At 46.0% G+C, this 25947-nt stretch overlaps 1 protein-coding gene across 3 annotated transcripts; it reads right to left on the bottom strand.

The window, feature by feature from the left end:
- Window positions 1-12825: 12825 nt before the first annotated feature.
- On the bottom strand, window positions 12826-25385 carry LOC136528413 (putative disease resistance RPP13-like protein 3). Of its 3 annotated transcripts, XM_066521369.1 has the most exons (7): window positions 25082-25385; window positions 24519-24581; window positions 24227-24350; window positions 16971-17910; window positions 14041-16360; window positions 13809-13968; window positions 12826-13265 (listed from the first exon to the last, which is right to left on the bottom strand). In XM_066521369.1, exons 4-6 carry the CDS (start codon window positions 17828-17830, stop codon window positions 13852-13854), a joined length of 3297 nt encoding a protein of 1098 aa, XP_066377466.1. In that variant the 5' UTR covers window positions 17831-17910; window positions 24227-24350; window positions 24519-24581; window positions 25082-25385; the 3' UTR covers window positions 12826-13265; window positions 13809-13851. The 3 variants fall into 3 exon arrangements, with proteins under 3 accessions (XP_066377466.1, XP_066377465.1, XP_066377467.1); XM_066521368.1 differs by lacking the exon at window positions 24519-24581; XM_066521370.1 differs by lacking the exon at window positions 24519-24581 and having other exon boundaries at window positions 24227-24347.
- Window positions 25386-25947: the final 562 nt, after the last annotated feature.

Here is a 25947-nt window from a genome sequence, read left to right as displayed (position 1 = left end):
TGAATCTCTACGATCTTGGTTTGTATGTTGGTTGTTTGAGATCCTTCACGATTTCGTTGGACTACCGGGTTTATATGGGCTCAAGTATGACGGTTTGATCGCTTCGGTGATTGCTATTGTACTTGTGCTCTTATAAATTGGACGGTTCTGTGACAGCTGGCATCAGAGCAAGGATTCAACATTAAAACTTGTCATATGTGTATTTAAAAACAAAGGTTTTGTGTTATAAAAATCTAAAGTGTGCCAGTGGTCATCTCCTTTATGCCCAGTTAAGGACTTTTAGGTGGCTATTTAAGTACTAACATGGGGGGTTTTTACTTTCAGTCGTCCATACGGCGTGCTATTGTATGGATGCCATTCACTTGAATGGTAATGTATGGATCAAATGCCTCTACGCCAAGGTAAGAAGGTAAGTTGATGAGTGGCATGACCGCAAGACGTGAGCGTGCGGATCGGGGAGAGCTAGTTTTGATACGACTGTATATGCATGCTTGCATGTGTGTATGGTGCGTATTTAATTGTGGGTATAAATTGTCATCGGGTAGCTTTGATACGGAAGTATATGTATGGGTATACATATATGGAAGTATTTAGTTGCAATTTAGATCCTGCATTTACATTTCTGTACTTATATCTATTGGGTTGGGCTGAAATGCATTTTCTGTAGGTACACTAACAACGAAACATGTAGCTCGTCTAGTTACGAATGTATTGAGAGAACGTATGTATGCCACCGTGTATGTCGTTAGAGATTATTTTTCTAAGTTTGTGAGGACGTACGGAACGAGCATACATCATGGTGCATTGTTCATTCATGTTCCTGCATGGTTCTCCCCTTAAATGATCTTATCGTTAAGTAAACCATTTCTACAGCACGTGCCTCACTTAAGTGTAACCTTTGTTACAGATGGCAGCCCCAGGAGCCCCTATTGCCAGTGACACCTTTCTGACACTATTTGGAACCCCCACCTTACTGTGGCGGGTGCTGAACTATGTCGGGTACGTGGAACCACCTCGCTACATTTGGAGCGAAGTGGTGACCGAAGGACAAGAGTGGTATGACGTGCGAGTCACTATCGTAGCCCATGAGGACAATCCTCAGTGGCAGGGGTGGTGTGTTGAGTCAGATGGACAGACCCCTGTGGGAAGGTGCCCAAGTGGCAAGCATTTGAGGTTTTAAGTGAGATTTGTAAGGAATTTGGGGATGAACTTGTGAATGGGCTAGTTGGATCTTTTCCCCATGTCGATCGATCACAACCCACTTGGACCCAGCCAGGTGGTAATGCTTTAGTTAGAGATAGGGATGAAAGAGCTGGAAGTAGCAGTGCTGCTATGAGTGCTATGTATGCAGTCATGAGGATGTTTTATTCATGCCAAGATAGCTACGTCAACTGTATGCTAGAGCTCCAAAGAGCATAGGCCACACAACGCAGGATGAGAGCGCGTGTGCATAGGCATCGAAGGGCACTCCGAGCAGCTCAACATGAGAGAGATGGCTTTGCGATAGCCTTAGAAGCTCACCAGAGGTAGTTTGGCCATGTAGTGAGAGAAAGAGATGTGGCCCAGGATGAATTATATGGCATCCGTGCTGAGAGGGATGAGGTTATTCGTCTTGCTAAAAATAGAGAGGCTGGTAGGATCAGGACAGTATTCTAGGCTGCTAGGCAGGCCATAGAGTTTGAGCAAAGGGAGCAGGAGCTCATTCACCAGATCGAGGAGCTTCAGATTGATGTTCATCGCCTCAATGGTATAATCAACCCACTTATTCCTCTAGCCCCAGCTGTGGAAGACGAGCCTAATGTGTTGATTGCCTGACGATGATGGTGTGGAGATGGATGCTGAAGAAGAGGATCCCTGAAGAGGAAGAGGTGGAGCCTTGGGAGGACGACCATGGTGATGGTGTGTCCTGACGTCGACAGCGACCACTTCCTAGGAGTAGCTTAGTTGTAGTAGTTAGCGAGCTTGATGTCTTAGCTCTTTATTCGTGATCATTATGTAACGAACTCATAACGTAGGTCTCAATCGCATGATGTACCCTTGTGATGTATTGGAACTATGCATGTACTACTTGTGGCAGTTGCACTGTTTAATGGATTCTAGTTGAGTTTGAAATGAAAATTTGGCATGTTGGAACGCGTTGCGAGCACAATAAGCGATCATTTGGTGATGTTATGCTGTGGAATTGAATTATTGTGCCTCTGTGTTATTGTATGAATTTACTATTCTCTCCTAGTAATTACAGTATGGCATGATTATACAATTCTTCTGCAATCTCTTGACATCATCCAATAATCACTTGTTGCAATTTCGCAGATGACAGCGCACTCGTAGGGGAACTTTTGGTGATGATGCGAGTGGTAGCGATGGCCGTGGCAATGGCCATGAGGATCTTCCCCCACCACCAGCATCCTACCCCTAGCTGAGATGATGGCTCAGCTAATGGAGACTCAACGTGCTATGGGTGAAGTGTTGCCGGTCTCGCGTAGAATGCTGGACAAGGACGTGGAAGAGATCAGCATCAGGGACCTGAACCTAACCAGTTCAGTACTTTTAAGGACTTTCTCGACACCAAGCCTCCTGTCTTCAAGGAAGCAGAAGAACCACTACAGTCAGATGAGTGGCTGAATACTATTGAACAGAAGTTCTAGTCTTTTGAGGCTCACCGAGCACTTGAAGACCGAGTATGCATCGCACCAGTTGCATGGACCGGCGGGCATATGGTGGAGTCACCATCGATCCACCTTGCCTGAAGATGCATCAAATCACATGGAATCAGTTCAAGGTTGCATTTAGGGGGCATTATATTCCCCCTAGGTCTGATGAGCATGAAGCATACGGAATTCATGAGGCTGACATAGGGAACTAAGAGTTTGACAGAGTATCTGCATGCCTTTAACAATCTGTCAAGGTATGCCATAGAGTTTGTTGATACAGATGCCAAAAAGATTTCAAGCGGGGCCTTAGCCCGAAGCTGATGAAGACGCTCGCTAACAACAAATGTGTTACCTTCAATGAGTTTGTTAGTGATCCACTAACCCAAGAGAACCAGAACAACATCTATACAGCCTCCAAGAATCGCAAGCGAGCTTTTGAAGCAAGAGTATCTCAGTCCAAAGCTCCTACCAATGTGAGACCCTAGTTCCGCCCTCCTACTCCAAAGTTTAGACCACCATAGAAGAAGGCACAGCCTAGTCAGAACTAGCAAGGTATATCGCAAGGCTTATTCTGTTGCTCTACATAAGGGTGGCACTGGACAAAGCAGCTCTAATATTCCACCTAATGGTATGCCATGCTGGAATTGCAACAAGACTAGGCCATTGGGCAAGAAATTGTCCATATCCCTAGGAAGAACAACAACCAGAAGCAGGGCAATTCTAGTGGACGTCAGGGACATGTGCACTATACCACCATGGAAGAGATTCCCTCTGGTGAAGTGGTCACGGCTGGTATGTTTCTTGTGAATCATCATCCTGCCGTTGTTTTATTTGATTCTAGGAGCTTCGCATTCATTTCATGAGTCCAACTATTTGCATCCAAGTATGATCAAAAAATAGTTGTAGTAGAAAAGGGTGGTTATTGCATAAGTGCTGCTGGGAGTAACATTTCTACCAACCAAATAGTTAGAGATGTACGCATCCAAATAAGTGAAAGGGAGTATACTGCCAACTTAGTGATATTACCAGGATTGGGTATTGATGTGATCTTGGGGATGAATTGGATGAAGAACCATGGTGTTCTTATTGATACCTCGACTAGAACTGTTATGTTGAGGGATCCCAAGAATAATGAGGCTTTTCTTGTACCCCTTCCTAGGGAGTTTGATCTCCATAATGTGGCCAATGCTATCCAGCCTATGGCCCTTGCTGATATTCCGGTAGTATGTGAATTTCGGATGTCTTTCCTGAGGAATTGCCTAGGGTTACCACCGGACAGAGAAATAGAGTTCAAGATAGAATTATTGCCTGGTATCCGCACCTATTTCCTGAAGACCATATAGAATGCCTCCCAATGAGTTAGCAGAATTGAAGATTCAATTGCATGAACTTTTAGAGAAGGGTCTCATTCGCCCCAGTTCGTCACCTTGGGGTTGTCCCTGCCATATTCGTGAAAAAGAAGGACAAGTCTTTGTGAATGTGTGTGGACTATCGACCACTCAATGATGTTACTATCAAAAACAAGTATCCTTTGTCCTCGCATTGATATCTTGTTTGATCAATTGTCAAAAGCAAAAGTGTTCTCTAAGATTGATTTGAGGTCAGGTTATCACCAAATCAAGATTAGGCCAGAAGACGTACCTAAGACGGCTTTTTCCACTAGGTATGGCCTTTATGAGTATTTAGTCATGTCCTTTGGATTGACCAATGCTCCTGCCTACTTCATGTATTTGATGAACTCGGTGTTCATGCCTGAACTTGACAAGTTCGTGGTTGTGTTCATCGATGATATCTTGATTTATTCTGAGACGGCAGAAGAACATGAAGAGCACTTGAGAGTGGTATTGTACGAGACTAAGAGAGCATAAGTTGTATGCAAAGTTTAGTAAATGTGAGTTTTGGTTGAAGAAGGTACCTTTCCTAGGTCATGTCTTATCAGAGAATGGAATTTCTGTAGACCCATCCAAAGTGCAAGAAGTGATGGATTGGAAAGCCCCAACCTCAGTTCATGAAGTCCGAAGTTTTCTTGGTCTAGCTGGATATTACCGTCGGTTTATCCCTGGATTTCTCTAAGATATCTAAGCCTATGACAAGGTTACTTCAGAAGGAGGAGAAATTTGTATGGACACCAGAGTGTGAAGCAGCTTTTCACACTTTGCGGACTTTGTTAACTACTGCTCCTGTATTGGCACAGCCTGACATTGAGAAACCATTTGATGTATTTTGTGATGCCTCAGGTACTGGTTTAGGATGTGTGTTAATGCAGGAAGGCCGAGTCATTGCTTATGCCTCGCGCCAATTGAGAAAGCATGAAGTCAACTATCCAACACATGATTTAGAGCTTGCAGCAGTTGTCCATGCTTTGAAGATTTGGAGACATTACTTGCTTGGTAATGTTTGCCATATCTACACTGATCACAAGAGCCTTAAGTACATCTTCACTCAACAGGAGTTGAACATGCGGCAGCGCAGATGGTTAGAGTTGATCAAAGATTATAACATAGAAGTGCATTATCATCCGGGGAAAGCCAATGTAGTTGCTGATGCCTTAAGTCGGAAGTACCATGGTAATTCTTTGTTGGAAGATGGTTTCAACTTATTGCATCTGGCAGTCCTACATAATATCACTAGTTAGTTGTTCTTTAGAGTCAAGGATCATTGAGCTGCAAAAGACTAATGTTCGGTATATTCCATATCAAGAGAAAGATGAAAGAAGAAGAAAGCAAGCATTTCCGATTGGATGAGAATGGTGTTCTATGGTTTAAAGATCGGCTTGTAGTGCCGAAAGATAGGGAGTTGAGGAACCAAATCCTAGAGGAGGCTCATTCTTCCAAGCTATCCATTCACCCGGGTAGCAGCAAGATGTACCAAGATTTGAAAACTAGGTTTTGGTGGACTGAAAATGAAGAAAGAAATTGCGGCATATGTGGCAAGATGTGATAACTATTGCCGAGTTAAGGCCATTCATATGAAACCAGCAGGGTTACTTCAACCACTATCAATTCCAAGTTGGAAATGGGATGACATTAGTATGGATTTCATTGTCGGACTTCCAAAGACCCAAAAAGGTCATGATTCAATATGGGTAATTGTTGACCGTCTCACCAAGTCTGCACATTTTATTCATGTCAATGTCCAGTATCGACCTCATCAATATGCAAAGCTGTACATGGAACAAATTGTCAGATTGCATGGTGTACCTAAGAGTATTGTATCAGATCGAGGGCCCCAATTTGTTAATCATTTTTGGGAACATCTGCACAAGTACTTAGGTACCACATTGATTCGCAGCTCTGCTTATCACCCTCAGACCGTAGGTCAAACTGAGCGTGTAAATCAAATCTTGGAAGATATGTTGAGAGCATGTGTGGTTTCTTCCAAGGGTTCATGGGAGGATTGGTTACCTTTGGTTGAATTCTCCTACAATAATAGTTATCAAGAGAGTATCAAGATGGCTCCATTTGAAGCTTTATATGGTCGCAAGTGTAGGACCCCTCTAAATTGGATTGAGCCTGGTGAAAGAAGGTATTATGGAATTGACTTTGTCAAAGAAGCTGAAGAACGAGTACAAATCATTCAACAACATATAGAAGCCGCTCAATCAAGACAAAAGAGTTATGCAGATAAGAGGAGAAGTCCTATTATATTCCAAGTCAGAGATTATGTGTATCTGAAGGTATCCCCAATGAGGAGAGTACAAAGGTTTGGAGTTAAGCGAAAACTTGCTCCTAGGTATATTGGACCATACAAGATCATTGCACAAAAAGGACCAGTAGCCTATCAACTCCAGTTACCTCTAGAAATGAAAGCAATATTCAGTGTTTTTCATGTCTCCCAACTCAAGAAATGTCTTTGTGTGCCCGAAGAAGCTATTGAACCCTACTAGGTATCAAGGATTCAGTCGGATTTGACATATGAAGAGAGACCTATTAAAGTGCTTGAAGAAATGGAAAGAGTGACCCATAGCAAAGTCACCAAGTTCTACAAGGTGGTTTGGAATAATCATAGTGAGCAAGACGCTACGTGGGAACGTGAGGACTATCTTCGTGAGGTTTATCCGAGTTTCTACATGGAATGGTAGGTCATGCAATCTCGGGGCAAGATTTCTTTTAGGGGGGAAGGGCTGTAACACCCTCGGTGTTAAGCATGCACTTAACCTTGACATTGCATGATCACAATCATCATTGAGCATTCATGATCATAAGCATATCATGTATTCCATCTTTGTTGGCTTATATTGCATATGATATTACTTAATTGTCGTACTTAGATTAGTGTTTATATGCAACCAATGTATGAAATGTGTGTGGAACCTTGTGAATGTTTTAAACATGTTTAGAATAGCATAAGGAACCACTTTGGTACTCATGACTAAGTCTAGTTTAGTCTTTAAGTCATTGGTATTGTGTATGGCATCATATTTAAGTTGTATGTTTGACCTAGTTTGAATTATGTCATAGAGACTTTGCATGGCAGTGAACCTTTAAGCAAAGTTGTAGTATTTGAGTAGAGCAACAACTTTTATGTTTGGGTCTCAGTCTAATTCAGTGCATAGCTTATTCATTTTGTGCTCACAAAAATCCATATTTCACTGTTTTGCGACACTTAGAATTTTTCTAAGTCAATACTGGTTTCCAGTGTTATTTGCTCAACTTTGGCATGATATTACTCCATGTTGACTGAGAATTGGAACTCGATCCTTTAATGGAAATTAAAGATGGTATGTAGGGCTTCAACTTTGATTTAGGAAGTCTGCGCTAATGATCAACGGATTAGGAGATTTATCGTCGCCTAGTATCGCTGTCAGGCTGAAATCGTGGCTCTCATGACGTGCTACAGTAACCGGCCGTTTTCAGAGCTTCAACGCGGCATGGCACCGTGCGTCGTCGTTTCGCTGCCCGGCCAGGCCACGACGGGCTGTCGTGCGCCACATCAAGCCCCAGCGCGCGCCCGTGAGCCTCCCAGCATCGCATTTGGTTTTCTGTTTCTCCTTCGCCTCCACACTTGCCCGCAGCAAGCACAGCAGCAACACCACAGCGCCGCCGGCGCCATTGGCAGCACCAAGCTCGTCGCGTTGTGAAATCGCCATCGTAGCAGCTTCACCGTACCCCTACTGCACCACCGCAACCGCCTTGCTCCCTCGCCGCGCTTGGTAAGGCCGCAGCAGCCGTGCACAGGACCTCGTCGGTGTCCGCCGCCAAGCTCCGTCGCCGTGGCCGCATCGTCTCCGTCCTCCATTCTTCGAAATAGTGGGTGAGCTAGCTTCGTAGTCGCGTGTAGATGCACGGCGTAGCCCTAGCTTGCGCTTCCATGGCCGGCTCCGGCATATCGCCGTCAACCGAAGTCCGCCGCACCGCCATGGCCGCCACCATCGTCGATAGCCCCAGGCCATTGGTCAAATTGGTCTAATTGGTTGCATCAATGTGTGCGGGAGGTAGTGGGGATGCTTTTTGTACCGACGCCATCGCCGGAGAAGCCGTCGTCGGCGAGCTCCGCCGTTCCCGCGTCGAGTTAGCTGCCGTTGCTCTGTTTTCGGTCCTCTTACAGTGACTCAATTGAAAAAGATAGCTCATTTATTTTCTGATTGAATGCAACTTTGGAAAATCATAAGTGGAGTTATTTAGGTCCAATTTTGGTGAGTCAAATTTTGTTGTGTTCCTAATGAAGTGTAGTTTTTTATAAAAATATGAAATATACAGTTTATTGTATTTTTCTTGGTGATTAAAATGTATTTAAATAAATGCTTTTTGAATGTTAGTAAACTTGTAAATTAGATATCTTGAGCTAGAAAAGTGATAAAATTGTGATTCCAAGTTTGTTGGTCTTATGTTGACATGCTCTAGCTAGGAAAAATTTATAATCTGTTGTTTGACACTTTTCTATAGGGTTTATTATTTTCACTAAAATCGACCTTACTAGCTTGTCATTTTTGTAAAGAATATTTTACTTGGTAAAATGGCATGAAACTTTTACAGTAGTCTTGTGGTAGCACTTGGAGGTCACTGTAATTTTCTGAGAATTTATTATGCACATTTGGTATAGGTTTATTATTTAACCTAATTATCTAAATAAATTAATAAATACAATTAAATAAATAGTTTGGGCTTTGCCATTATGTTTTCTTGAGTGTATTTGATGCCCCTGAACTGTTGGTGTACTTGGTGGTGTCAAATTTTGAATGCTTACATGTAGTAGAAATATTGTTGCTTTATAATTCGATTTAACATGTTTTCGGACAGATTCTGTTGCTTGTTATGTTGCATAGTCAAAATGATGTTTTCTATAGAAATGATTAATAACAAAGTTGTAGGTAACTTCTTCATCTATCTTGTGTTAAAATTTCAGGTCAATAGGCCAAAGGGTTTAGGAGTTCTATCTGTTTAAAGTTAGTTTTCTGAATTGCTTGTTCTCTGGAATTTCTGGACAGCACTGCATAGATTGCCTATTTTGTCTAGGATAGATTGTGATTCAGCTTTTGGTGATTAAATAAGAGTTGTAGACAATTTTATAAGCTTTCCATAAAGTCTAAGATCACAGCATTTGGGTAAGTATAACTTCAGTTATGATATAAACTTGTAACTGTCATGTGTAACTTAGATATTGCTTTGTGTGAAATTTGTAAATAACTAGAGAAGAGATATGCACCTACTAGGCAAATAAGGAGTTAGCATTGTTATCATTTTGCTACTTAACATCATTGTTGCAGCATGTACATTTCTTATCACATCCTCCGTGATCCATCTTATGCATTCATGGTACTTACTTATGCATATGCATGCAATAGGTGCAACCGAAGGGATCACGCTTGTGGAGCTCGACGCCGAGCCACAGGAGGAGAATCAGGAAGTTCAGCACCTGGAGGTTCCCGGAGAAGGAGAGCCTGAAGCCGATCACCTTCCCGAGTGTCCCGATCACCAGCCTTCGACGTTTGTGAAAGGCAAGCCCCGGAGCATTATAAGCCTCCCTATTTTATTAATGTCACTTAAAGTTATTCGTATTGCTTGCATTACAGTGACAGGAGTTGTTTGGAAACCATTGTTGCATATTACCTTCCTTGACCAGAAATATTTACCATGAATCCTATTTAAGTCCAGGAACGTTTATCATGCTTAGCTATGCTTAGACCGGTAGAAGTCGGGTGATTTCCTGTCACCTGCGAGCTATAGGTGATAACTTAATCACGGTTGGTTATATTGTGCTATCGTGGAACATAACCTGGTCATGTGGAGTAAAAGGAGATCGGGCGGAGTCTTATATGTGGTATTGTAGTGATTTCGTCTGTGTCGTTTAAGGACCGGACGTTGGAGGTCATCTTGTCATGTTGAACGCAGCCTCTCACATAGTTGGCCGGATAAGTCGTTCCGACCGCGAAGCCGAGTAGTTCAATTCAGGCCGGGACCACGAGCGGTAAAAGTGCGCACTCTGGATGGTAGTAAGGATGTGCGGAGAGCCATTGGCGTAAGCCCAAGGGCGGGTTAGAGTCTCGATCACCCTTGGCAGAGTGGTTCTCTGATTGTGCGGCGCTGGTCGTACCTGCGAAATTGGTTCCTGAGTTGTACCAAAGGTGACCTTAGGCTACCTTCGCGAGGTATGCTTGGGTGTGTGTTAGGAATAATTTCCCAGCTGGGTAGGAATCGATTCGAATCGCCGTCTCTCCCGGATAGTGAGAACTTGACTTGAGTTCCTTTCATCGTAGTAAATTATGGAAATGATGGTTATGAGATTATGCGAGAACTCAACTAGATATGGTTATTATTGTGATGACTTAATGGACCAACATGTTTGGCATAGGATAGTTGCTAATCTAGTATGAGATAGGATTAATAACTGGTGATTCACAATTAAAGAGATGTTGGATAACTTATGCTTTTTCTGCAAATAATGTCTACCAGCTCTACTTATAAAGCCTTGCATACTCCTTGGTGTCTTAGTATATTAGTTGGACGGGTAAGTCTCGCTGAGTACCTTCTCATACTCAGGGTTTTATTCCCATTGTTGCAGATAACGTTATGTATCATGGCTACTGCAAGAACTATCTTGCTCCTGCTGTGGATGAGGACTAGGACCATGGGCAATGGTCATTCTGTATTTCATCTCACCTTTGTGCTTTTGGTTGGAGATGACTATGACACTGGCTTTGTATTAAACTACGTGTGATGTTGATGTTAAACTACTTTGCTTCCGCTACTTTCAAACTTGGTTTGTAATAATTATTCGAACTCTGATGTATGAGACCTATTTGTGAATTGTGATGTAACATGTGACTGGTTGTGTTGAATCTCTACGATCTTGATTTGTATGTTGGTTGTTTGAGATCCTTCGCGATTTCGTTGGACTACCGGGTTTATATGGGCTCAAGTATGACGGTTTGATCGCTTCGGTGATTGCTATTGTACTTGTGCTCTTATAAATTGGACGGTTCTGTGACAGGTACTATACTCACGGGTGGCGTAGGACCCGTTCACGTTTTAGAGGATCTGAGTGAGGGTTGATGTATGTAGGTTCGGGATATACTCTCGGGTGGCGTAGGACCCGTTCATGTTTGGAGGATCTGAGTGAGGGTTGATGTATGTAGGTTCGGGATCGGGAACTGCATACGTCGTGTGGTAAGGAAACTCCAGCTGGGCCTAATCGATTTGAATCGCCGTTACTTCTTGGAGAAGAAGACTCGATCATCCGATCACTCATCGTAGTTAATTAAATGAAACAATGGTACTTATGATCATGAGATGTGATGACTAAAGAAGTGGTTGCTTTAGATCAGGGGCAAAATGGAGACTGATAATGACTTAACTGGAGCTAAAACATTGAAAGTAAGGATCAATTATTAGTAAGCTTTTCTGCAAAAGTTAATCTTGATCTTTGCTTCAGACTTACCTTGATTCCCCTTAAGCCTGCATATCCTTGGAGTCTTTCCTTTTTGTCGGTTAAGTCTTGTTGAGTACTTTTGTACTCAGGATTTGTTAAACCCTTGTCGCAGGAGGAGAGCCAACACTAGAAGAGTTTGTGTGCACCATTGGGCAGGGTGAATCTCTCTTGAGTGATCATAGTGGTACCTATCATGCTACCCTACTGCCTAGTCGGCTAAAGTTTATAGTTTGTAATAACTTAATGAATGATTTGTAAACTTATGGATTGCTTGCAGCGCAACAACTCTAGGGTCCTGCTGGCGCTTGGTGGGCAGGTTTCCTTGCAACACAACCCGAGGGACATCAGGTTCCATGGGCTGACTTTTGCACTGCTTTCCGAAAACAGTATATTCCTGATGGAGTGAGAGGTAGGGATGGAACAGTTGGTCAAGTTACAGCAAGGAGATCAGAGCATAATAGAGTACTTGAGACAATTCAACCACTTATCACAGTATGCCCCCGATTATGTCAGTATAGATGCCGATAAGAAGTTTTGGTTTGAACGTGGTCTCGACCTTGAACTCCAGGTGGTGCTGGTCGGACAAACTAAAGCTAGTTATAGTGAGTGTCAGTATGGCCATTTCTGCTGAGTACAAGCACCAACTGTGCAAAGAGGCAAAGAAGAGAAAGAAAATGTTGGAGGAATCCTTGTGACGATACTATTCATAATTTGTCGACTTATGTGTGTGACTGATCTCTAGACACATATAAGATTTTATATCCTATTTTATTCTTAAAATCGGGTGTGACACAATAGCCGCAAAACTGAGAAATATTGCATTTATAAAAGAGGGAGATTGGTTCATTCAGGTATCCAGGTGACCAAAATGCACAGACAAACATAGATTCATTCAGGAATATATATATATATATATATATATATATATATATATATATATATATATATATATATATATATATATATATATATATATATACACTATTCTGCAGCTGGCCATAGAATAACTTATTCTGTGGCCGCTTTGAGTTACGATAATTACCATGCTAATTTACGAGATTACAGTAACTCCTTACTAAGTGATTTACTAATCGTAAGTTGTAGTAACACGAGTATCGTAAATGCATATTCATGTTATCGTAAATTGGTACAAATATTATCGTAAATCAAGGTGGCTATAGAATAAGTTATTCTATGGCCAGCTGCAGAATATATATGTGGTACCAAATGTGCAAGGTTTAGCACCATATATCAGACAAAGGTGCACTGCCAAACATAAAAAAAAAACTCGGCCAATCATAGATTAATCTAGGTTCAACAATGATAGAATTAAATTCAGCACAGAGTGGTCCATCTTTGGTATTTCGTACCTGTGGAATCCTAGTCCACGCACGACAACAACTTGCCATCGTCTCAGCAATGCATATGGGTAGTCCCTCCTCCTTTTTCTAGGCGAAATTAAGTGTTACCTTAAAATTGCATACGCGGAGTTCCCTACCCACCCACTAAAAAGAAACGAAAATATAGAAATAAGAAAAAATTTTGTAGTTTTTCAGGTTTTGCTTTTTTTTTTGTTTTTTCTTAGCTAAGAAGCAATGAAAATATTGTGCACACGATATTTAAAAGAATGTACATGCGCCACAAATTCAGGCATGTCAAACCAAATATGTGTCAGGTAACACGCACTGCCACCATTCCAGGGTCCTGAAATTAACTCCTCCCACCGAGCAAGCCAAGCTGAACCTGCGTGAGGGCCGTCAAGGAAAATAAAAATCTGTTTAGTACAAGAGATGTTGCATGCCGACATTAATAAGTCACCGGAAACGGAACTCAGCCACAAGAACGGATATATGTACGATGTAAATGTCAAATGTAATATATAAAATGCTACGGAACAATATATATACAAGGTACTCTCTCCGTCCCAAATTGTAGATCGTTTTAGCATATGTAGGTTGGTCTTCATCTATATATACACTATGTCTAGAAACATAGTGCAAACTATGAATCTAGAAATACCAAAACGACCTACAATTTGGAACGGAAGGTGCGCAAAGATTTAATATATATATTACTGGAGGAGCCAGAAATAGGGCATTATGCATCGTGCTAGCGAACTGAGCAATAATTAAACATGCTAGTCTGGAGGAATCTGGATGGTTTGGAGAAATGCTGGAGGAATTTATGAGAGAAAAACACTGTTCTGGATAAAAAAATAAACGGATTAAGCCAGGTTTAAGGGCGCCTGAACGGGATGGGCTAATAGCGTGTAGAGAGTGCGCGTACATGTGCATGTAGAAGAGGCAAGACTGATTTGCATTGAACAGATTCAACAGCTGGGTGTCGCGGGGTTGTCGCCTCCTGACTCCGTGACAGCGACTTCATCGCCAGCTGCTGAGGCCCCGCCTTCCTCTTGTTTCGCGGAAACATTATCACCATCGTCGGTCTGGAATTGGGAAGGAATTTGATTAGTACAAAAAAAAGTTGAACTTCGTGTTGGAAGTTACCACGCACGTACCTCTTTGTCGTCTTGGTTTGTAGATTGTGCCATCATCTCACTTTCATTGCGTCGCCAGAATATGATTCTGGGACCCTTGGGATGGAGTTGTGCTGCGCTCCTCAGCTCAGCCTCTGCCTTCTGCACGTCATCAGCAGAGGCACCCTCACAGTCGACAGCTATTTTGACCCTGCGAAGCGAAGGGAGGCACTCCAGCACGAGATCACCGCAGCTACCGTTTCCATCCTTATATAAGGCCCTGACGGGAACGTGAAACAGAAGCTCTTGGAGGTTCGGCATCACGGGCGGTGGTGCTATTGATCTGCTGTACTCGTCCTTTGTTCTGGAACCAAAGGCTATAGCACCCCTCCCATTCCAGATGCTAAACGAAACACCAGTGGAGTCCTCGTTGAGAACTAACTGGACCATCCAGCCATACAAGAAGCAACATCTCAACTTCTTGAAGAAGCCATCGACCGCAGTATTTATATTAGCTACAGTTGCCGTGCAAGCCATCGACGGCCGAACCGTTGACAACTTGAGGAAACGGATCTCTGGCAACGCACCCAGGGATCTCAGACCTGCCTCGTCCATATCATCCACATGCAAGCACAAGTAGTAGAGGCTGGACAGATGCACGGGACTAATCCATGATGGCAGCTGACGGAATATTATAGAATCTAAACGCAAATGCCGGAGATGCCGCGGAAGCACCACTCTGTCCCACTCCGTTGCGGCTTCTTCACCTTTCTCAACCGGCGGTTCCGGAAACTTGACTTTGTGGAGCAATCTGCCCAACTCGCTCGTTGCGGCTTCGCCTAGTGAATCCATTAGATCTAACTGCACCAATCTGTCCCACTCCATCGTTGCGAGTTCGCTAGTATAATCCCTCAGTTCCAAATGCTGGAGTTTGTGGAGATTGCCTAGTGAATGCACTACATCTGACTGCACCAATCTGACACTCGTTGCGGCTTCACTATTGCCATTATGATCCCTCAGTAGATGCTGGAGCTTGTGGAACATCCTCTTCATATCTGACTGCCGCATCCCTCCAATGTCGAGAACCCTGAGTTCACTCTGGTTGCCAACGTCCTTCATAAATTGCCGCTTGGACTCCTCATCCAGGTTAGAAATATCTATTCGCAGGTACTCTAATGACGTCACCTTCCTCAGGAACGACCCATCCGGCGGGCACCTTGTCAAGCGGCCACCACGTAGGCAGACCAACTGCGTTAACTGGCAAACGCTTGATGGCAGTACCCCTACGCCAGAACCTTCCAAGTCAAGTATCTGTAGAAACTTAAGTTTACCTATTTCTTCCGGGAGCTCACACAAACATCCACTTCGTAGACCAAGGTACCTCAAATGAAGTAGATTTCCAAGGTGCTTAAGACCCTGCCAGCCTTCCCTAGGTCCTCTGCATCCGTCTAAAGCTAGCACTCGCAAGAGTTTAAAGCTTGGATGCAAGACCCATCTCTCAATATCACAACTACAGACAACCAATGACCTCACTTGTGCCATGTCCATGTGATCGTCCTGCTGAGTTTGCTGCATAATTCTGTTCTGGTGAGCTAACCTGCGCACCGTGTTCTGATGTGGTGATGTTGCTTCACCATCATTTGAGATAGTCACAAAGTTTTCTTTATTTGACAAGTCACGGATGAGATCAAGCACCATGTCATGAACTCGACAGCCACATACAAATACTACGCCCATGTCATCTGACTCGACCGCCTGGATCATGCTTCTATTTATAAGCTGATTGAAGTATTCCTCTCCCTGCTGAAACAAGCTGGTCCCTCTTTTCTTCTCCACGAAACCTTCAGCTATCCATTTCCATATCAAAGAATCTTTCCCAATCTCATAGTCTTCTGGATACACACTTAGATACAGTAAGCAGGTCCTTAGATAAGAAGGCAGGTCATAGTAGCTGAGAGACAATATCCACTCAGTATCATCTACTTGCTGGTTACCATTACCACGATAGAAACCATGAGCGTTGCACACATCAAACCAATCTTCTCTTGATTTACCCACCAGCAAACTGGCCATTGTGATGATAGCTAATGGTACACCACCACATTTTTTCAGAATCTTTTCAGATGCCGTAGCAGGGTGATTAGAAGGATATTCACCATTAACACCAAACAGCCTCGTTTTGAATAATTTCTCTGAGTGATCGGGGGAAAGTGTGCGTAGCTCGTAAACCTCCTCCATCCTGGCTACATCTCGATTGCGAGTAGTTGTGATTACTCTACTTCCATTGTCATTGTTAACCAAAGCTGATTTGATTATGTTCCAAGTTGTTATGTCCCATACATCGTCAATAACGATGAAGTACCTAGCAACATGACAGTACAGATCAATACCCAAAGTTGATAAACCGTTAAGCATGTATAAAACAAAAGAAGAGTGACCAAGTATAGAATAAAATCTTAAAAATGCTAGCAAAAATTTACTAATGTAATGTATTTTATTATCTGAAATCTACTCAATATTTATGATCTTGATGTAAATATTTTAGTTTATAAAGTAAACATTATCTTTAGAAACACAGGAGAGTTTTATCTACAATAGAGTCTCATTCCTTAAAGTTCAATTGTTTTAGTATGATGATAGATAGCATATCAGGGAGTAACTTTAAATGTCTACATCCAATAGGTAGCATATCAAAGACTACATTGGAATAGTCTATGGCTACAATATAGTTAAGGAATAGCAACCGCTTGGTGCTCTCGTTGAAGCCTCCAATTTGTGAAAGTTGTGCTCAACTAAAAATTCATAAGGAAACAGAAACATTTTCATAACTCTACAATGTAAGCTTCCAATGGCAATCACACACAAGTGGTGTGGTATAGAAAAAGATGAAGCGGAGAAACTACTAATTTGATGTGATATGCTTGTCATCTAGCTAAGACCATTAATATAAGTGGCTACTAATCAATGCATACCTCTTCTTTTGGAGGAATTTTCGGAGTTCTCCAATGAGCAGGGATTGGTCCTTTACATTGTGAATGGCCGTGTATTCGTTTCTGTCGAGAAGGTAAAATATGTTGCTGAAGACTTGCGCCAGGTCAGGTGTCCGACCAATGGGAACGAAGGCTCCACAATCATATTGCGATTGAAGCTCATCGTAAACCGCCTTGGCAAGAGTCGTCTTGCCCAGTCCCCCAACTCCAACCACAGAAACTATCTTCATCTTTCTGCTGCTGCTGCCGCTGCCGGAGACGTCAGAATCTCCATTGCCGTGAGACGTCGGCAGAAGCATGGCTATGAGCTCCGCCCTCGCATTGTCGATGCCGATGAGCTGCGCCGCTTCTTTGTGCATGTCCGCAAGGCGAGGATCCGGCTTCGTCGCCGGGGCAGGCAGAGCCACCGCAACAGAGAACCTGTCATGGCGGTTAGCCACCTCCTCGAGTCGCTTCTTCATTTCCTCGATGGCGCCGGCGATGGTGTGGCGCTCCTTGCTCTTGTGGAACAACTTGGACATCTTCTCTCGGAGACGTTTGCGCAGGCCATTCTTGTTCTCAGCTGGGGCGTCTACGTCGACGATGCTGACAAGGAAGGTGTCGAGGATGTCTTCCATGTCGTACGATGCCTCACTGATCTCGCGAGCCCAGAGCCGGACCTGTGGATCCAGCTGCTCTGGTAGCACCTCGCCCACCTTGCAGAGAGCCGTTTGCGCAGTCTCGAGCTCATGTTTCAGAGACTTGATTTGCTCAGGCAGCCCCTTCTGCAGCTTGTACTCCGCACTGAGCAGCTTGCCGAGCTTGCCGATGACGCTGCCCACCGCCCCGGCCACAAGATCCATGCCTAGCTCTTGAGATGAAAAAATAAGCTTGGCATGTGCAGAGCTGATATGACAGGTTCAGCATTAATACATGTAAGCACCTGCAAGCATACAAGGCCATTGACAGTAAACACGTGATAGAAATATGTTTGTATGCGTGATGACTATCGCTGTATGACAGTGTATAATGAAGATTTTAATGCCAAACACATAGCTCAAACTAAAGGTTCCTGTAAAGTGAACACAATCGAATAAAGATTACTAAGCACTGGTGGACTACTAGTAGGTTCCTGTAAAGTGATCACAATCGAATAAAGTGATCACAATCAAATAAAGGTTCCTGAAAAGTGATCACAATCGAATAAAGATAACTAAACACATATCAAATGTGGATGAAAAAGTGGTCACAATCGAATAAAGTGATCACAATCGAATAAAGGTTCCTGTAAAGTGATCACAATCGAATAAAGATAACTAAGCACTGGTGGACTAGTAGGTTACTAACTGGAGGGACGGGGCTAATTTCATTAATCTGCTGTTAGATCTAGTGCTACTATATATATCTTAGTCAACAGGGGTGCAAAAGGGAGATATATGCAATAAACATTACAGTAACTGATGACTATGGACTCACCCAGGCATGCATCATGTTGACACAAGTGCAATCCAATATCAATATATATGTGTAAGATGTTAGCCCACGGGATCACCGGCTCAGATGAGTCAACCACTTACCAGTCTTGCCGACCACGACAAATGTTGTCCGACCACACACTAAGGCTAGAGGTAGAAGTGAGGGAGAACAGAGCATACACACACAGCAGATACACCAGCGTTGGTCAGAGCCCTGTGTAGGAGATGGCAAATCTGAACTCTCTTTACTAAGTTGCAGTGGCAAACTATATATACAACTCTATCCATCTAGTCTTAGTACAGCTGTCATGCTGCAACAGTGACTAGATAACACAGCAGGGCTGACTCTGGCGCCTGCTCCTGCTGTGGCTACAGTGCAGCAGGTGAACCGTTCGGCGCCTGCCCCTGCAGCGGCTACAGTACCACGGCAGAGTACCTTTTCGGCGCCTCCTTCCTCTGCCGTGTGTTCACACAAGGGAGCAGTAGATTATCTAACAATTCTTCCTCTAATCCTACTGCTAACCCTTGAACCTCCTCCATGCCGATCATCTCCTTCAGCTCCGTGAGTCGAAGACGGCCGAGTGGCTTGGTGAGGACGCCCGCGAGTTGCCGACCAGTTTCGACGAACTCGATAACGATCTGCCCTCCATCGACACAATCCCTGAGGAAGTGAAACTTCACGTCGATGTGCTTGCTCCGGTCATGGAGAACCGGATTCTTCGCGAGGGCGATGGCGGGCTGGTTGTCCACCATCAGTGCTGGTGGGTGAGCTTTCGCACCGGTCAGCTCGCCCAGCAGCCGGCACAGCCACACAACTTGGCACGCCGCTGTGGCCATGAGATTGGAGCCGACCCGAGAAAGACGAGCATGCCAGAGGTGCTCCGTCGTCCGTCGATGCCCCCCGTGCATGTCTGCATCGCTGAACACAGTGAGCTGCAGCCTACTCCCGCCGGTTTTGGGGAAGACGGTCCCCTGATCCACCGTCCCCTTGATGAAGCGCAGTAGCCGCTTCACTGTAGCCCAGTGATCCTCTCTAGGATCCTCCATGAAACGACTGACGTAGTCCACGGCGAACGCAATGTCCGGCCTTGTGTGGACTAGGTACCGCAAACTGCCGACGATGCTCCGGTAGAGTGTTGCATCCACCTTCGCCGTAGTACTGGCCTTCGTCAGCTTCAGCCGCTCCTCCATCGGAGTCACGCATGGATTGCACTCAGCCATGCCGCTCCGCTCCAACAGCTTCGAGGCGTACGCGCTCTGACCGAGCGTGAGTGCCTCCTTCCCCTGTCTCACCTAGATGCCGAGGTAGTAGGTGAGCGCGCCGAGATCGCTCATTCGAAAATGAGCTGCCATCTCACGCTTGAAGCGGTCGATGTCTTCCGCACGCGCGCCTGGTGACAATCAAGTCGTCCACATACACTCCGACGACGAGTTCCTCCTTCCCCCGTCGCCGCGTGTAGAGCGCGTGCTCGGTTGCGCACCTCGTGAACCCAAGCTCGCCCAACGTGGCTTTAAGCTTGGCGTTCCACGCTCGTGGGGCCTACCGCAGCCCGTAGAGCGCCTTGCGCAGTCGGAGCACCCTGTGCTCCGCTCCCTTGACGGAGAAACCCGGAGGTTGCCTGACGAAGACCGTCTTCGTTAGCTCACCGTTGAGAAAGGCCGATTTTACGTCCAAGTGATGGACGCACCAGTCCTTTGCTGCTGCTAAAGCCAGTAGCAGCCGTACAGACTCCATGCGCGCTACCGGCGCAAAGACTTCCCCGAAGTTGATGCCCTCGCGCTGGACAAAGCCTCGGGCGACGAGGCGCGCCTTGTGCTTGACAATGGCCCCTTGCTCGTCCCGCTTGACTTTGTACACCCACTTCAGGCTGATCGGACGACATCCTGGAGGTGGATCGACGAGTTGCCAAGTCTCGTTTTTCTCTATCGCCATCACCTCCTCCAGCATTGCTTGTCGCCAGTTTCCATTGCGCTCGGCCAGCACGAACGTGGGTGGTTCCTCTGCACTGACGAGCAGCAGCTCTAGATCATTGAGCAGCCGACCCGCCAATCCTGAGGGCCCTGTGCCCCCGACGATGTCGTCCAGCCTGCGGAACCGCACCTCCTCACCTTCGTGGAAGGCCTCCACGAATTCAGTGATGTCACTTGGAGGTGAGGCGAACTCGATCAGTGTTGATGGGGTTCCCTATTCCACTGGAGTGCTCGGCTCAGCACCTAGAGTGCTCGGCACCCCGGTTGCATTGCTCGGCACTACTTCTGGACAGCTCGTCATCACTCTTACAGTGCTCGGCACCACTATAGGAGTCATCAGCCTCAGTCTTGGAGTGGTCGGCACCACTGCAAGACTTCTCGGCTCCGCTACGAGAGTGCTTGGCACCCGTCCTGGAGTGGTCGCCACCATTGCAGGACCTCCCGGCTCCACTCCTAGAGTGCTCGGCACCTCTCCCGGAGTGCTCGACATCCAGTCCTGGAGTGCTCGGCTTTTTTGCTAGAGTGCTCGGCACCCCTCCCGGAGTGCTCGGCACCTCTTCCCCAGCGTCTCTACCACCATGGATGACCAAGCGCTCGACGACGAAGATGCTGGTGAAGCTGACAGCTTCCCCCGTGCTCGAACTGTTCCAGTCCCAAGCCGCCTTCTTGTCGAACATGACGTCGCGCGAGACAAGTACCTTGTCTCCGCGTGGGTCGTAGAGCCAGTACGCCTTGGTACCCTCCGCGTAGCCCAGGAACACCATCGATGTGCTCCTGTCCTCCAGCTTGGTCAGGACCTGGCTTCATCTTCCTGACGTGGCCGATGCAGCCGAATGTCCGGAGGAAGGACATGCTCGGCTTGCGTCCATGCCAAGCCTCGAACGGCGTCTTGCCCTTTAGGGCCTTGGTGGGAGCATGGTTGAGGATGAACACCGCCGTGGTCACTGCCTCACCCCAGAACCTTGTCGGCATGGCTTTGGCCTTCATCATGGATCGAGCCATGCCGACCACCGTCTGGTTCCGTCGCTCCACCACACCATTCTGCTGTGGTGAGTATGGCGCGATGTGGTGTCGCACCACACCCTGATCCGCGCAGTACGCAGCGAACTCCACCGAAGTGAATTCGCCACCGCGATCAGTCCTCAGCGTGCGGAGCTTCTTGCCGCTCTCGGCCTCCGCGCGTATCTTGAACTTCTTGCTCGTCAGGAGTTGCAGCCACATATAGCGACTGCAATCATCCATGAGCAGGAGGAAGTACCGTCGACCATAGTTTGTGGTTGGCGTGATCAGCCCACAGAGATTGTCCGTGGACGCGCTCGAGAGCGTCCTCCGCACGATACTTGGCCGCCTTTGGGAACGACAGCCTCCTCTGCTTTCTGGCCAGGCAGCTGTCACATAGCTTGCCTCCGTGCTCGATGTAGGGTAGTCCTCGGACCATCTTCTCCAGCCGACCAAGCACGTCGAAGCTGAGATGTCTGAACCGGGCATGCCACAGCCATGGCTCCTCGGCGTGCCTTGCCGCCAGGCACACCGGCTGCTCTACCTTCAGGTCGAGCAGGTACAACCGGTTCTGGGACTTCTTCACCTTGGCGAGAAGTCGCTGCTCCCGGTCCCTGGTTCTAAGGACTCCGTCCTTGATCAGTACCTCGCTACCACGCTCATCCAGCTGGCCAATGCTGATGATGCTTGAACGCAGCTGCGGGATGTAATATACATCCGTTAGTGCGCGGTGCTCGCCATTCTGGCACCTGAAGATGATGGTGCCGCGCCCTTAGATTGCCACCCTTGAGCCGTCACCAAACTTCACCGTACCGGTAACATCGTCGTCGAGCTCGGAGAAGGCTGTCTTGGAGCCCGTCATGTGGTTGTTGGCGCCAGAGTCCAGGTACCACCGCTGCTCCTGCTCGCCGCCCACACATCCGAGGTGGACTTGGGCGCACGGTTCATCGAGCTGGACAGCCTTTAGGGCCTTCCCAGGTCCTTTCACCACCATCACCTCTTACTTCTCCTCGGCCTCGACATCGTGCAGTGCACAGAATGTCGCCATCAGGATAGTGGCCTCATCCTCATCGTCAGCTTGCGCTAGATGAGCCTCAGCCTTCTTTTCTTGCTTGCGATTTGGGCACTCTCATGCCCAATGGCCCGTCTTCCCGCAGCGCCGACAGGCGTTGGGGTCGACCTGCTTCTTCTCTGAAGAAGCCTTGCCGCGACGCTTGCCATCGCCACCACGGCTGGAGGAGGCTACCCCGGAGTTCCTCCGAGCAGCCCACCCCACCTCTGTCAGCAGCAGTTTGCCGCTGTCCTTCGTTGCTGTCGCCTGCTTTAGACGCTCGTCCACCACCCACAGACAGTCCTGTCACATCCTCAATGGTGAGAGTAGGACAAGTCTAGCATCGTCTCTATGGAGAGAGCGATCTGAATGTACTTTGCCGGCACGGAGTGGAGGCACTTGGAGACCGCCTCCTCTTCGTCGATGGTGACACCGTGGCTCTTCAGCTTGCTGATGAGCGTCTACAGGCGGAGGGAGAAATCCTCCACCGATTCACCATCCTTGAACTTGAGGTTGGCGTACTCCTACTTCAGAAGCTGGGCCGTTGCCTTCTTTGCGCAGTCGAAACCGACGTGCATCGCCTGCAATAGCCTCCCACGCCTCTTTAGCAGAGCTCTTCGTCCCCAACGGCTCCCTATGCTCCACCAGTATAGCAGCGAGGATAGCCTCCAGCGCTGACATGTCATCTTCTTTATTGTCGGTGCCCTTGTCAACAGCATTCCAGAGTGGGCTCTGAGCTTGACCTTCATGGTCACCGACCACTCTCCATAGTTGGTGCGAGTCAGCGTCGGCCCACTGGTGCCGCTGACCTCCCGCACCGTGCGAACAACGACCTCCTGTCGTGATTGGGCAGCCACAGCAGTGCCACTGCTGTCGCCCTATCTCCGAACCGTGCGTCATCGCCAGTGGTTACTCCGGCGATGACGTTTGTACGGCTCTGATACAACTTGTTAGCCCACATGATCACCGGCTCAGGTGAGTCGACCACTCACCAGTCTTGCTGACCACGACAAATGTTGTCCGACCACACACTAAGGCTAGAGGTAGAAGTGAGGAAGAACAAAGCATACACATATAGCAGATACACCAGCATTGGCCGGAGCCCTGTAGGAGATGGTAAATCTGAACTCTCTTTACTGAGTTGCGGTGACAAACTATATATACAACTCTATCCATCTAGTCCTAGTACAGCTGTCATGCTGCAACAGTGACTAGATAACACAACAGGGCTGGCGTCTGCTCCTGCTGTGGCTACAGTAGTGGCAGGTGAGCCGTTCGGCGCCTGCCCCTGCAGCGGCTACAGTACCACAGCAGAGTACCTTTCTGGCGCCGCCTTCCTCTACCGTGTGTTCACGCAAGGAGCAGTAGATTATCTTATCTAACATAAGAACGGTAGCAAGATGGTAGCAGTGTGTCGCTGATACTAGATCGTCCCTACTGACTCTAATAAGGAGCAATGAAAAACAGCAGCTGTGTATGATCTTTGATTACTCATGCTTTTTTTTTTCTTCAGAAGGACCTACAACCTTTGCTAACGCTTTCGTTCCCGCATTAATCATCAACCTTTCTAACAGAGCAACTCAGAGAAATTTACGCAGGCACGCTAATTAATTGTGAAACCTGCCAGCCAAGATTTAAAGCACAAACGAGATGCTTGGAAATGGGAAGCCAGAAAAGAAAAAATAATGCGACTGAGGACAATTCATTCAAAAGAAAGAAAGAAATCTAGATAAGATATGGGGAGCCAAATTAAAGTCACGCACCTTGCTGGTTCAACTCTTCGATTGTGCTTGAGGAAAGAAGGAAGGATTGATGGGTGGTTGAGTTCAAGATGAAGCGCAGCTTGTCGTGAATGAGCCAAGCACTGGGGTTTTATATATAGTACTACTGCAAGAAAAGAATAAAATAATATTGAGGAAAGCTAGATCGAGAGCATTCCGTTTGCAAAAAAAAGAAAAAGAAAGAAAGCTAGATCGAGGACACTAAGTAAGATTTATAGATAGAGCTAGGGAGCCAAATTAAAATTGCATGGGAGGTTTAAGGGTCCTGACTTACACAGAAACTTCACATGAACTTGAAAGCCCTCAGCAGGAACAAAGAATCCTACTACACCCACAACTAGTACCAAGAATTGCTTAGAATTCTGGAGAAAATAATTTCAACACGGTCTTCAAAAGTTTCCTTTGTGTTAATATCTATTCTCTCAAGCTGATACACTTTTCATGTGAGAAGCCTTATCTCAAGTTTTCAGCAATCTATTATTTTCCTCACTTTGTTTCCTTGATCAAAGAGCTCCAGCTATGTATTACAACATATGTGTTTTTATCATAAGGACCTACAACCTTGCTAATGCAATCGCACCTGCATGAATTGTGGATCTAAGATAGAACGAATAAAATAGAGTAACATTGAGCTATTTACACAGGCTACCAAGAACATGCTGCTACGTACCGGCTAGGATTTCAAGCACAATCGAGAACAAGCAAGAAAAAGAAAAAAAAATAATAGGGTGTGGAAATCTAGATCGAGGATATTTCGTTCAAAAGAAAGAAAGAAAGCTAGATGGAGAAAACATTAAGCAGGATTGATGATAGAGCTAGGGAGCCAAAGACACCCACCTCGCTGATTCAGCTCCTCGAATGTGCTTCAGATCTAGGTAGAGAGAATGAAGGATGGATGGGCTTTTGTTGAGCTCTAGATCAAGCGCAGCTAGTTGTGAAGGAGACCACTGCTTGGTGGGGGTAATATCTGTTTGCTACCAAGGATGTGAGATATTGATCGGAGCTCCACACCACTGATTGGTGAATAAAATAATATGGAGGAAAGGATCGAGAGCATTCCGTTTGAAAAAAAAAAGAAAGAAAGAAAGCAAGCTAGATCGAGGCCAAAGCACTGAGAGCGTTCATCACGTGGCACATGGAATGTCTGGTGACTTTGTGAGTCACCCTTGTACGTCCGAAGGGTATTATATGCAGCAAATAAATCTATCCACCTTCCTAGTAGCTGAGCGCGTGTTTAGTTGGATTCCAAAATCTCAAAAAATGCTACAGTATCTATCACATCGAATGTTTACGGTCCGTGTATGTAGGGTCCGTGTATGTAGCATTAAATGTAGACGAAAAAAAACTAATTACACAGTTTGGTAGAAAAATTGCGAGACAAACATTTTGAGCCCGATTAGTCCATATTTGAATACTAATTGCCAAATAAAAACGAAAATACTACAGTAATCTAAAATTTTAAATTTCTAGAACTAAACACACCCTGAAAAAAAGACCGGTGACTTTGTGAGTCACCCTTGTACGTCCGAGGGGTATTATATGCACCCATGTACGAGGGGGCCCCGCCCTGGGCACCATCTGCCCACTGCCCTTCTCCCACTCCTTGGAGCTGAGCCCAGTCATTTCACCATGCATATTGATGCCTGGGAAAGGGATGGCACGGGAATGGGACGGCACGCACTTCGGGAGTCAGGCGTGTTTGT

Source organism: Miscanthus floridulus, chromosome 19 (assembly GCF_019320115.1).
Source record: "Miscanthus floridulus cultivar M001 chromosome 19, ASM1932011v1, whole genome shotgun sequence".
Taxonomy (NCBI): Eukaryota; Viridiplantae; Streptophyta; class Magnoliopsida; order Poales; family Poaceae; genus Miscanthus; species Miscanthus floridulus.
This window is presented reverse-complemented; position numbering and strand designations above follow the sequence as displayed.